This window comes from Leptodactylus fuscus, chromosome 2 (assembly GCF_031893055.1).
Source record: "Leptodactylus fuscus isolate aLepFus1 chromosome 2, aLepFus1.hap2, whole genome shotgun sequence".
In the NCBI taxonomy this organism is placed as follows: domain Eukaryota; kingdom Metazoa; phylum Chordata; class Amphibia; order Anura; family Leptodactylidae; genus Leptodactylus; species Leptodactylus fuscus.
Genome location: NC_134266.1, coordinates 229,162,986 through 229,176,570, shown reverse-complemented (window position 1 = coordinate 229,176,570; position 13,585 = coordinate 229,162,986). Strand labels below are relative to the sequence as shown.

General features: G+C 41.9%; 1 protein-coding gene across 1 annotated transcript; it reads left to right on the top strand.

Annotated features, from left to right (window-relative positions):
- LOC142195789 (keratin, type II cytoskeletal cochleal-like) lies at positions 1–7,433 on the top strand. The gene is made up of 9 exons (XM_075265822.1): positions 1–478; positions 1,982–2,190; positions 2,313–2,373; positions 2,461–2,556; positions 4,241–4,405; positions 5,102–5,227; positions 6,498–6,718; positions 6,812–6,846; positions 7,305–7,433. Exons 1-9 carry the CDS (start codon positions 41–43, stop codon positions 7,403–7,405), a joined length of 1,452 nt encoding a protein of 483 aa, XP_075121923.1. The 5' UTR covers positions 1–40; the 3' UTR covers positions 7,406–7,433.
- The last annotated feature ends 6,152 nt before the right edge of the window (positions 7,434–13,585 follow it).

Here is a 13,585-nt window from a genome sequence, read left to right as displayed (position 1 = left end):
AAGCTTATTCTACAACTAGCACCACAGATACTCCTCAAGTATGTCTCACCAGTCTGGACATAGCAGCCACGGAATCAGGAGCTTCAGCTCATCCTCAGCTTGCTTACCATCCGTGAGTAAGCATAGTTCCATTGGTTCCATCACATCTAAGAAGATATCAATTGGCCACAAAATGCACCCATCATTCAGCAGTAAGAGCGTCTATAGTGTTGTACCTGGAGGACATAAGATTTCAAGTGGATTCAAGAGTGGACATGCCTATAGTTTGTCTGGACATGGATATGGACATGGATGGAGTGCTGCCGGTCATGGATTTGGTGGATCATTTTGTTCCCCTGGTATCAACCCGGTTACCGTTAACCAAAGTCTCCTGGCTCCTCTCAATTTGGAGATTGATCCCAATATCCAGAAAGTCAGAATTGATGAAAAGGACCAGATTAAAGGTCTGAACAATAAGTTTGCCTCCTTTATCGACAAGGTAAGTAAGACTGGTCCTATTATACACATTAGAAAGTTATTCCTTAATATGCACGCATGGTTCGCTTGCTAGGGCATGCATATATTTTCAATATGGAGAGGGGAGTAAATGCTGAGAGATGCTTCTGGTAGTGAGTTATATCCCCATAGAACAAATGGAGAAGACATTGAAATTAAACATAAGCAATCCTTTATTTTTACCCTGACATTACCAGTCACAGGGATTCAAGAGACGCCATATGCATAAGATGGTCAGCTGGTCCCCCAGGGGTTAATCTGACATAAAATGTAATGTGTGTGGCCCTACGAACCATACATACCTCTCCTTGAGATTGTCATGTAGAAAACCTAATGGACAACGATTATAATGGCCAACCAATCTATGTAAGAAATATAGAAATCTTCATACAGAACCCAATAGGACAGGGATACAAGGGAATCCATTTAATACAGTTGTCTTTGTGTATAAAGTATTATTCCATTGAAGGGCCTGGTTTGGGCATAGTAGCATGTTTATAGGATCATACATAGAAGAGCTATTCATAGAATGACAGAATTGGAAAACCGTATAAAGATTTGGTGTCGTTGTCGTATCCAACCATTACATGACAAAACTTTATCTGCTTCTTTTTGAAAATTTTTAAATTCATTCCCTAAATTACAGCCATAATTCTTTTCCAATTCATATTTTAACTTGCAATAGGTTTAGTGACCGGCACAACCACAGGTCTATGCACGTTTCTGTGCCTTGGTAACCAAAGATGGGGATAGTGAGCTCATTGGAGCGTCAAAAGTTTCAGACCATCACCGGTCTAATAAATGGCTTGTACAAAGGATAGACCCTCAATATTAAACATAAAAATTTCTTTAAGCTGAATACATTGAAGAAAACCTTTCACCACCCTCACTAACTCCAACTCTTTGCCTCCTTCAGTTGGTGTTGCTCCACTGATTCCAACGTAGCTGGAATTTCTCTCTAGCACCCACTATTCCTGAGCAATCGGTGCTATTAGTTTCAGCACCCAATATGCTAACTAAGCTCTTTTTGTCAGGTAGGTGGTCCTTGGCTGGAGCAGATAGACAAGGACCACCCACCTGACAGTAGAGAACATAATGAGTATACTGAGTATCCTCAAAATAACAGCAGAGATTGATCTAGAGAAGCGAGGGCTAGAGAAAAAATTCCAACTGGAAATTGTGAAAGGTCCTTTTTTAATAATATAATGCTCTTACTTTTGAAGACGGTTTGGGATATGAATAGAGATGAGCGAACACTGTTCGCATCAGCCGATCCGAACAGCACGCACCCATAGAAATGAATGGAAGCACCTGGCACGTACACTTTGCCGGCGGCCAGTCGCCGTGCCAGGTGCTTCCATTCATTTCTATGGGTGCGTGATGTTCGGATCGGCTCAGTTGCTCATCTCTAGATATGAATATTTAGCCCCAAAGTTTTTATTCTTTAATTTCACTTCTAATTTTCCCCCTATCATGTTTATTGTAGGTGAGATTTCTAGAGCAGCAGAATAAGATGCTAGAGACAAAATGGTGTCTTCTGCAAGATAAGAAACCTGCAAAAAGCCACATCGAACCTCTCTTTGAGGCCTACATCAACAACCTCCGAAAACAGCTAGAGAGTCTTGGGAGTGAAAGAGTTCGTCTAGAGGCAGAAAGAAGGAGCATGGAAGATGCAGTGGAGGAATTCAAGAAAAAGTAAGTGATTCAATTAAATAATGAATTAAAAAATAGTATAAATTCTAACAAAAATATATCTTAGATGGATTGTGATAGCAAATTGATGTCCTTCTAATAATTAGCCATGTATAACCCAACAGGTATGAGGATGAGATCAACAGACGTACTGCAGCCGAGAATGAATTTGTTGGACTTAAGAGAGTATGTATAAAATGTTATATGAGGATTGTACTATTGTAATGTACATTAGCTATACTGTACTAGCAAATAATCATCTATACCTTGCAGGATGTTGACGCTGCTTTCATCAACAAATCTGAACTACAAGCTAAAGTGGACTCACTAACTGATGAGATTAACTTCCTGAGAGCCCTCTTTGATGCTGTAAGTACTTTGTAAACTTGTCTGCAGATCTCCACCCGTCTGTTACTTGCTGTACATTAGGTTGTGTCATAGTACATAGTCTATTGAATTAAAAGTTTTTTGACTGAGTAGTGTGGATGGCAGAGAATACGTCATCTTCCCCTATACCACCAGCCCCAGGGTGCATCTGATACCTCCATACCCCCTATAGCTATGTCCATGACTGTACCTTTGTGTCACTCAGATTTTATTTAGACTCGTTCAGAAATACTTTTAGATAATATTAGCATATTTTCCCCATTGTGTTATGGAACAGAATTTGAAACCTCATGGGGGCAAAAGAGGGTGACATGCAGATTGCTAGTAGATCTATAATACAGACCAATGGGATTCTCTTCATGTGGTTTTTCTATTTGCATGGCCACTAATATCTACAATGATTTGATAGCTTGTACTGGTACTAGCTTAATATAATAGTTTAAATAACAAGGCACTATTGCAGATGCCAAGGGAAGCATATGGCTAGATCTGAAGGACTTTCTGTACCCCTTTATTGCTACCCCATGTGTTTGTTATACTTTTAATGCACCATTTGGGTATGAGGCTTAAGGTGCCCATATACACAATAATAAAGTCAGCCTAGCCCACTGATGCTGATGGAACCAAGTGACTGTTATGTGTATGGATGTCGGGCTGGCTGAAGGATTGGGCATGATGAATTTCAATGCCAAATCCTTTAGTTTCTCTGGGAGATAAGTTGTCAGGCAGTGACTAACTCTACATTGACCACTGTAATTAATAATAATAATAATAATAATACATTTTATTTATATAGCGCCAACATATTCCGCAGCGCTGTACAATTTATAGGGTTCAGATACAGACATACATAACAAAGAACGTCATTTCACACAATGGGACTGAGGGCCCTGCTCAAAAGAGCTTACAATCTATGAGGTAGAGGGGGTGACACAAGAGGTAGCAGGGGCGGCATTGCTTATACAGTGTTCAGACAATTTTGTGCATTAGGAATTGTGATAGGCCTGTCTGAAAAGATGCGTCTTTAGTTTGCGTTTGAAACTGTAGAAGTTGGGAGTTAATCTGATTGTCCGGGGTAGAGCATTCCAGAGAAGTGGTGCAGCTCGGGAGAAGTCTTGTATACGAGTGTGGGAGGTTCTGATAATAGAGGATGTAAGTGTTAGGTCATTGAGTGAGCGGAGAGCACGGGTTGGGCGGTAGACAGAGATGAGGGAAGAAATGTAGGGAGGTGCGGCATTATGGAGAGCCTTGTGGATGAGAGTAATAACTTTATATTTTATTCTATAATGAATAGGCAGCCAATGTAGCGACTGGCACAGACCGGAGGCATCGCTGTAGCGTCTAGCCTGATAGATGAGCCTGGCCGCTGCATTCAGAATAGATTGTAGAGGAGAGAGTTTAGTGAGGGGAAGACCGATTAGTAAGGAGTTACAGTAGTCAAGGCGAGAATGAATCAGAAAGACAATAAGTGTCTTTAGTGTATCTCTGGTAAGGAAAGGGCGTATGTAATTCTCCATATTGGTCAGAACATTAAATAACCTGGATCTGCATAACTTCCTTTCTTCCTTTCCTCCCTTCCTTCCTTCCTTCCTTCCTTTCTTCCCTCATTCATTCATTCATTCATTCACACATCATTTACAACATTGTGTTACTTTCCTCTTCTTAGGAGATTGCTCAGCTCCAGGCTCAGATCTCAGACGTCTCCGTCATTGTGTCCATGGACAATAGCAGAGAATTGGACATGGACAGTATCATTGCCGAGGTTAAAGCTCAATATGAAGAGATTGCTAACAGGAGCAGAGCTGAGGCCGAGGCCATGTACCAGTCAAGGGTGAGTCAAACTCAGATTTGGTTACTCATTTCTGAAAAATCAGTGCTGCCCTCAACAATCCCTGCTAATCCACAAGGCATGTTAACATGGTTTAGTAGTCTGAAGCTATTTTGTTAGTAACCACACTTTAATCTACCCATGTTTACTCCTACAAAATACACTTGCCATATAAATTAATTATACTTAATCTGTGGGATTATCTGTATTACCTCGATCTGCCATGTTGTTCAAAGTTCTAGGGTTCTGAGTCCTGACCAACTTGCTAATCCGCTCCAATGTCAAATACTGCATAGTGAATATAGTGACGACATCACAGAGTGGAGAAAAAAATACTGAATTATAGCATCATGATGTACTAAGGTTTGGATTATACGGTAGCACAAAATGATATTGAAGGGATATCCCAATATAAAAATAAAGAGGTCTGGAGTGGAAAGTTTTGAGCTGAGTTTCGTAACTGAAGCCTTCCCGCTTGAGCTGCAATACCAGACACAAGCCATAGTCAAGAGCGGAGCTGTTTCCTAGAAAATAAAGCTCCACTTGGGAGGTCTCCTTAGAGCGCCCAAATAAAGCAATACCACAGTTTGTTAAGGCATATAATAAAGACTATATAGCACTATCAAGATATAGTAGTACACTTGACTTCATTGTAGATATGTTTCCTAAGTTTTTTTTAACCTGTTTTCTCCTACTTAGTATGAGGAGCTGCGCTTGACCGCTGGAAGACATTGTGATGACCTGAGAAACACTAAGCATGAAATTACTGAACTGACCCGCCTGATCCAGAGACTGAAGGGTGAAATAGAGAGTGTGAAGGCGCAGGTAAATAACATGTACAATATGGAGATATGGCTTTGTTTTAGCCAAGGGAGCAATTGTTTACTATATAACCATGTGGCATTGGAGTATATAGGACTAGAATATAATGCAGATGACCTAAGGATACTTGTTTTAGTCATTTGTTCTTTAAGATGGTAACACTGATATAGTCATTCACCTTGGGTAGTCTTTTGTTGGATGGTTCTCTCCAATAGCAAAGATAATCTTCTTAGGCCAATGATGCTTAGATAGGATATTGTTATATCAAACATTCTTGAGACTACTTTTTCATTATTTTAGTATTCTGAGCTTTCAGATACCATTGACATGAGGGTGCCCTAACATTCAATAGAATTGCCAAGCAAGGCAGAATATTATGGACGAAGCTGGAAGCAGGAAGGAGCTTGTGGCAGGGAAAGATTAACCCAGTACGATCTGGCAATGGCCTCAGGTCTGGCACAATATTAGGCATCAAACAACAGGTTACCAAAAATACAGAAGACAACCCATTTTCAGTTGACACCATTGTTATTCAGTTTCCATTAAAGTCTACTTTTTATGGGTTCTTTCATAAATATTAGTAAAGGACAAAACATACCAGTATAGACTTCCAAGATAGACTGTAGCATAATGTTATAGAAACTCACTGGCATTAGTCATTGCAACATTAGAATGCTAAATCTGAGTACGTGTATATTGTAAGCCAGTCTGTAGTCAATATAAGACGCCTGCTTAATATGAGATAATTCACAAAGTAATAGGAAGGAGGTGGAACTGGTTGAGATCCTAGGTGAGGCGTGGGAGAGCTTGTTAAAGAGGATGTTCTGATATTACTCACATTGTTGCACTGATTTACTTGTCATACATAGGCCTGTGATTCATCTGACACTATGACACCATGAAAGTATTGCATACAACATGGACCATTGTCTCACAGTTGGTAACCATGACTAAAACATTTAGGGTTAATGGGATCATTTATGAACACTGTAGAGGTGCAGCACGATGATAGGTGCAGAGATGTCCATGACAGTCAGAAAGTGTCCAAATTAGAGTAAAACATACAAATGATCAGAGAACCTTTTGTAATGACAAGGTTTATATGAGTGTGACCAGTGTTTGGTGTCCCTGCAGCACCACCACTGGGGATAGGAAGTATTACACCATGCCGATCAATTGGTTACTCACATAAATGTATTGCATTTTATGAGTATTTTTGTTTTTGTATGTTTTCCTTACTAAAAAGTTCAATGCTAAATCTTCTTATACCTAGCGTGCTAAACTAGAAGCTGCTATCACAGAAGCTGAGGAACGTGGAGAAGCTGCTGTCAAAGATGCCAAGAACAAACTGGCCGAACTGGAGGCGGCTCTACAGAAGGCCAAGCAGGACATGGCTCGCCAACTGCGCGAATACCAGGAACTCATGAATGTCAAACTGGCTCTGGATATTGAGATCGCCACCTACAGGAAGCTGCTGGAAGGAGAGGAGTGCAGGTGTGTAAGATTTTCAGCAACAGATTTTTTATTAAAAAATACTTTGTAACAAATATATAAATTAATTTTTGTACATATTTTTTTTATTTTCAGACTTGTTACTGATGGGCATGGAGCTGTTAGCATCTGTAAGTATAGAAAATGTAACTCACAACTTTTTCAAACCATCTCTGTACAAGGGCTCAATTGAAGTTGACTGATGCGTCCATGCGTAACTTAGCTCATTTATGGTTAAGGACTCAAATATCTCATGGAACCAAATAAATTAAATCACAGAACCCTTAAGTGACTGTAACACATAACACAGACACTGGGTGACCATACATAGACACACAGACACATAGAACAACACCACAAAACAATATTGATAAGATGGTCATCCCATAACTGGTCACATATCTGGACATGTGCAGCAAAGAACAAAGATGAAGAAAGACGCATTTGCATATTGTATGCTCTTATATATAATATTTGTAGGCCAACTCTCCTGACAAATCTCTTCAGCACATATAAAGACCAGCAAATTAGAAATATCTTTTCCGCAAATGTCCAAACTTTGTATTGATATTTATTTTATACGTTTCAGCCGTGGTCAGCAACTCCAGTGGACATAGCTCCAGTGGCCAACATCATCATGTGGGAAGCTTCAGCTCCAGCAGTTTATCCAAGGGGAAGCATCACTTTTAAGCCTCAGCCATCTTGGACACGCCACACAAATAACTGCACTGTAATGAGCCAATCTTCAGTGGGTTGTGCCACGAGATATGAGCTACAATATGCCCCTTGTCTAAGCTAAATCTACAGCCCTTCTTCTCTGCAATTATATTCTATTTCTGTGAAGTGGCTTTTGTCTTCCGCTAACCAGATTTCTGTGTTAACCTCTATGTGTTTATTGTATGTTGACCCCCATCCCCATCATTAAAATGATGAACAGCAATATTACCTTGCATGTCTTTTTTTCACAATTTATATAATACTTTATAATACATTCAGAACATGGCATAAATGACTACATAAACCTATGTAACCTACTAACTGTATGTGATACTGATTGAGTTTGGCAATAACCAATGTAACAGAAAAGACAGAACATTATATAGTATATAAGCATACAGTATAGGTCCCATAGCGGCATACATTTCATAGGAGTCCTCAAGAAGCTCCAGGCCTGGGTAGGTCAAAGATGAAGAGACAAAAAAAAATGTTGACATTCATTCCTTGTACGATAAAATATAATATATAATAACTATATACACTATTCCACTTAGTGCCACCATACAGTAGAATAGGTGTAAGGGAGGAAAGGAAGGGGTTGGGGTGGTGTAGGGGTGAGTGGTCCACCTTGTACATGCCTGCTCATCTCAATGAATTTGGTAATCCTTTAGTTTGCATCTAAAGACTTTCCAAGGAGACCAGATTTGTTCAAAAATCTCCTTCATCCTGCATTTATTTTCTACCTTCTCTTACCACCTATGTAAGCTTGACAGGGAAAAAGAAATATATTTTAGGACAGGGCTTCATGTAGCATAAACGCTGCGACGGAAGAAAATGTGCCATTTTATGGTTACTCTGTAGTGGATGACCTTCTCAGGTGTGTGGAGACTTATACAGCCATAGTTGCTCCACTGCAAGGAAACATGGGAAGAATATGCAAATCTGTCTCCCAAGATGTGAACAGGGAGACAGTGCCTCTGTTATGCTGCCCTCTATAGCAAGCACCCTGAACAACATGCCCGACTTCCCAGAAGCCTTCACTGCATGATGTGAGGTTATAACCAAATCAATTTCGCAGCTACGGACGGCACCGTTTCTGTCTCTTTGGACGTCATCAGCGCAGCCTAGAGAGAATTGATTTGGTTGACTTCCAAAGAGACAGAAACTGTGCTATCCGTAGCTGAGAAATTGATTTGGTTATAACCCCGCATCATGCAGTAAAGGCTTCTGGGAAGTCCGGCATGTTGTTCAGGGTGCTTGCTATAGAGGGCAGCATAACAGAGGCACTGTCTCCGTGTTTACATCTTGGGAGACAGATTTGCATATTCTTCCCATGTGTAGTGGATGGGATTCTAGCGAATTCTAACCTCACAGTGCAGTAAAATAAGTGCAGCGGACGACACACGGCAATTTCCTAAACCGTATAGTGGAAGCAGAAAGTCCACAGAGGAAACCTCTGCGAATCTTCTGTAAAAAGTGCTGTGGTTTTTCCCAAAGTGTTTTTTTTGCTGCAGCATGCAACGTGAGGCCTTAGCGGGATAGGCAATTTCAGTGCAGCTAGGAGTTGGGTAGACAGATCCTCTTTATAGGGATTGGAAGTGGTCATTGGGTTCCAGAGCAAAATTAGAATGAGGAGGGAGCAATCTTACACTCTGTTATATGCTCGGTGATTTTAAGAACATCCTGCTAAATAGGCTGTCTGAGGAAGCAATGTCTTCTTTACAGCAGCAGCAGTGACACTGCAGAGAGAATTCATTTAGCTATTCTATTTATTTTCCTCCCCTTGTAGTATATTGTTAGTTTGTGGTCTGACTACTGCTTCCTCTTGGTTCACACTAGCGCTTGGGTCTCCGTTCTTTGGGTCAGGGACTCGAAAAACAGAGACCCAATAGCCTTAATGGGGTCCACTGGGTTTCCGCAGAGAGAAAAGCAGGACTTTTCTCCTCGCAATTTTCAAGCAGATTCAGAGATGCAAACCCTGAACGGAGTGCGAGCACTGGTGTGAATTCACCAATACTAGTAGTCTGCGACACACCTCATGTCTCATTATTGGGTTAGGCTGATGCTCTCTACCTCCCTCTACAGCTCTGGCTCCTGAAATTGGCTACTAAATATAAAGTCTATCACCGGTACACCAGAAGGTCAATGCTTAAGACTACATTTGAAGTGTGAAACATACAGTTGCAATTGCTATGGGCCCCAATCACTAAGGGGGCGCATTACCATGAGGCTTAAAATGCAATTTTGGATGATTGAAGAAGTTGTGAAAACTGAATGCTCCTACTGGAGGTAGCTAGAGGAGGACATTATATTGTATAGGGCCAATAGGGAGGCATTATACTGTGTGAGGGCCACTGAGGGGGCATTATAATTTGTGCAAGTGTGGTATTTCTAGGTGATGGCGATGGGGGGGGGGGCATTTATGAAACCTTTGCACTGGGCCCACTAATGTGTTAAAACGGCGCTGATTGGAAGTTTCGGCCATAATCAACTAAGTGCCCCAAATACACCCCCCTCTGCCCCCCTATGGCTTTTGTGCAGTAATTTTCCTGTGTCACCCTATGACACAGGGGCTCCCTACTGAATTGGAAACCCATAGCCTTGAATGACCAAGAAGAAGATTAGAAAAAGGAGAAAAAAATTTGGATTTTCAGCCCCTCAGAAACAATGAAGACGTAAATGGCTCCATTGGGTATGTTGCCCATGTGCTTGAGCTTTTCACAGAAAAGAACTTACAGAGACCCCTACAATGCATAGAATGTATTAGTCGTATATATGAAGGATTCTGTATAGTATTATTTGGGGTTATACATGTTACTTTGAGTATTTTGTGCGCGGATTAATCTAAACATTTCTTTAGAGACGATTATAAAGCTTTTAGCATTTACTGTAAATCGTGGATTCAGATTTTATGGGCTTGGAGCCAGTTCACATCACTTAATATCCTTTGTCAGATTATAAACCTGTTCTACAAGAGAAGTGGTAATGCGGTCTTACTGTATATGTTTTCTTTAGGATTTGTGCGTTACACATCTTAATAAATCTTTCATTGCTGTCACACATTAGTTTTTGACAGAATAATAATCTTTTATGTGGCTGAAAGACTTCAGTGCAACAAAAATTGCTGATTTTCTCACACTTTTGAAACACAAGTCTTGGGGCATTTTCATCTCCATCTTCTTCCATGTACTATAATAGTCGCAGGTGCTATTTTTGGTCAAGTGCCAGAGATCTATGTATGTTACCATGTTTGGACTAGCCCACCAGGGCACTGGTAAATCCCCTGATTGCCCCATGCATTTAGGGGGCCCTACTGAACCCCCAATATTTTTTTAAATCAAGATTACACCAGCCGGTGATGGCTCCTATTAACTTACAGATCCCAGCTCCTGCCTTTGGACTTCCACTACCTCTTCAGCCTCCAGGGTGCACCATGCACCAGACTTTACATCATCATGTCACAGCATGATGTGCTCCATACAGGGCCCCTTGAAGGCTGAAGTGTGAAGGAGAAGCCAAATTGAATTTGTTGTCTACAAGTTGCGTGGAATAAGTGGTAAGTATTTAAACTTACCTTTCTGCTCCCCAACCCCTCACACTCCTTCCCGTCTGGGCGCACATGACATCACAGCAGTGAGTCCAGAGCAGAGAGACAGAGTAGTACCAGGGAGCAGACAGGTAAAGAGACAATGAAGGGGTCATTATATGGCCCATACAATGGTCCCTTTATTGGTCCCCCCATACAGTGGTTCATTCACTGATCCCCCTATACAGTGGCCCCTTCACTAGTCCTCCCCCTTCTAGTCCTCCCCCTTCACTAATCTCCCATACTGTATGGAGACCAGTGATAAGGTCACTGTATGAGGGATCAGTAATGGTGTCATTATAGTATACGGGGGCCAATATCCTGTGGAGAGACCTTAAAGTGTGTAAGGCATTAGTGGTGAATATTAAAGGGGTTGTTTATGAATTGGAGCGACCCCAGTGGTGGCCGGAAAAGTGTAAAACATTTTTTTTTAAATCTCGCCATACAATGTGTAGTGCTGGGTTTTAATACTGCAGAGATGCACTGCATATGGTGGCTCCTGACATGTTAATACCTGTTGCATACCTCCCAACTTTCGAAGAACTGAAAGAGGGACAAAATGTGCGGCAAATTTAGCCCCGCCCACTTTTGTGTTGACTCCGCCCATTCTCATTAATTTTTCATGTGCCCACACACAGTATAATCCTCCTACAGTCACCCGTAAATTATATGTTCCCCCACTATCTGTCCCCCAGTTTCATATACACCCTTCATCTGCCCCCAGTTTCATGTCCCCCCTCCATCTCTGCCCCCAGTTTCATGTCCCCTCCATCTCTGTCCCCAGATTCATGTCCTCCATCTCTGCCCCCAGATTCATGTCCCTGCTCCATCTCTGCCCCCAGATTCATGTCCCTCCATCTCTGCCCCCAGATTCATGTCCCCCATCTCTGCCCCCAGATTCATGTCCTCTCCATCTCTGCCCCCAGATTCATGTCCCCTCCATCTCTGCCCCCAGATTCATGTCCCCTCCATCTCTGCCCCCAGATTCATGTACCCCCATCTCTGCCCCCAGATTCATGTCCTCTCCATCTCTGCCCCCAGATTCATGTCCCCTCCATCTCTGCCCCCAGATTCATGTCCACATTAATTATTGACCATTTCAGATAATTGAAGATCGATAAACTAATAGGACAATGGAGCTCAGTAGAGATCAGAGCCTAGAAAGGAATAACTTCTAATCTTCACTGACACAGGACAGCTTTAACAGCATTCTTCTAGTATACCTGTGAACGTATTGAGCAAAGAATATACTAAAACAATGAAAATGTGAGATCAGCATATACTGCAATGATCCAGCATGCCACTAGGTGTCAGCCTACTATATCATTTATAATGTACTACTGAAGGCAATTAAATAAATCAGCAAACTGTCTAAACCTGGAGTGCATCATACGGGGATGAAATGTTGTGTAGCTATATTACTAGATGCCATATTTCACCTATGCTAGGTTCACACCTGCGTTTGGGTTTCTGTTCTTTCGGTCCTCTTGGGGACCTGAAAAACGAAAGCCAACCCGCTTAAAAAACAGTTACCTGCAGAAACTCATGGACTCAATTGATTATAATGGATTCCGTCGGGTTTCCTCCCAAAAATATGGAGAGAACAGTCCTGCTTACAGGACACATTTATCAAGCGGAATGGGGGACAAGATCCCTGAATGGTCATTGAGCGCAGGTGTGAACCCAGCCTTATTCACTTAATCTTTTAGTTACCATATGTCAAATAAGAATATTTGACAGAACATTTTGCCACATGGCATACAATCCTTGATGGCTTTTGATAGTAATTTAGCTCTTTATTGGCATTACAGATGAGCGAACCTTTTAGACTTGGTTTGGCTTGGGGTTAATTGGTCCAGGTTCTGTTCTGAACCAGGAGCGCAAAAAAAAAAATAGTTTTAAAAAGATGTGCTAGACACGGATGTCATTGTGTGCTGCTTGTGCACCGACCGTGCTTCTGTTGCCCCATTCATTCAATGATTAGTAGCTGTGGAAGTGGATGCAAAACTGGACAGAAATAGGACCTGGATGGTCGGCCCACACACAGGACCATGTAATTCATGGTTCTGTACGTGGGCCAAAAGAAATGTATGGTTCAGTGCCATCCGGGAAAAACCCACATAGCATGCTGACACACGCCACAGTCATTTGCAAGGGGCCTTAGAGATATTAAAATGAAAGCAACAAATATAATTATGGGTAAATCAATGGTAGTCCCTGGCAACAGTCTAAACACTGCCGGTAGTCGCTAGTAACAGTTTAAACCAGGGGTGCTCACACTTTTTCAGAATGTGAGCTACTTTATAAACTGACCAAGGGATAAGATCTACTACCCACTTATTGTGGGCGGGGCTGGGATGGGGCCTGTGGGCGCAGCGGCGTGTGAGAGCAGGAGACAGCTCTCCAGTGTCTGCTTGTTCACAGCGCAGGCTGAGAATCATCTCTGGACACTGGCAGGCCGGAGCCTTGCACTCGTTCGCAGTCAAGGCCCCGCCTGCAAGTGTCCAGAGATGACTCTCAGCCTGCGCTGTGAACAAGCAGCACCCCGGCTCCCTTCATCCCTAAGA

Coding starts and splice junctions, on each gene's coding strand:
- LOC142195789 (XM_075265822.1), top strand. CDS start 41: ATGTCTCACCAGTCTGGACATAGCAGCCACGGAATCAGGAGCTTCAGC. Junction 479..1,981: donor TTGCCTCCTTTATCGACAAG/GTAAGTAAGACT, acceptor TGTTTATTGTAG/GTGAGATTTCTAGAGCAGCA. Junction 6,719..6,811: donor CTGGAAGGAGAGGAGTGCAG/GTGTGTAAGATT, acceptor TTTTATTTTCAG/ACTTGTTACTGATGGGCATG.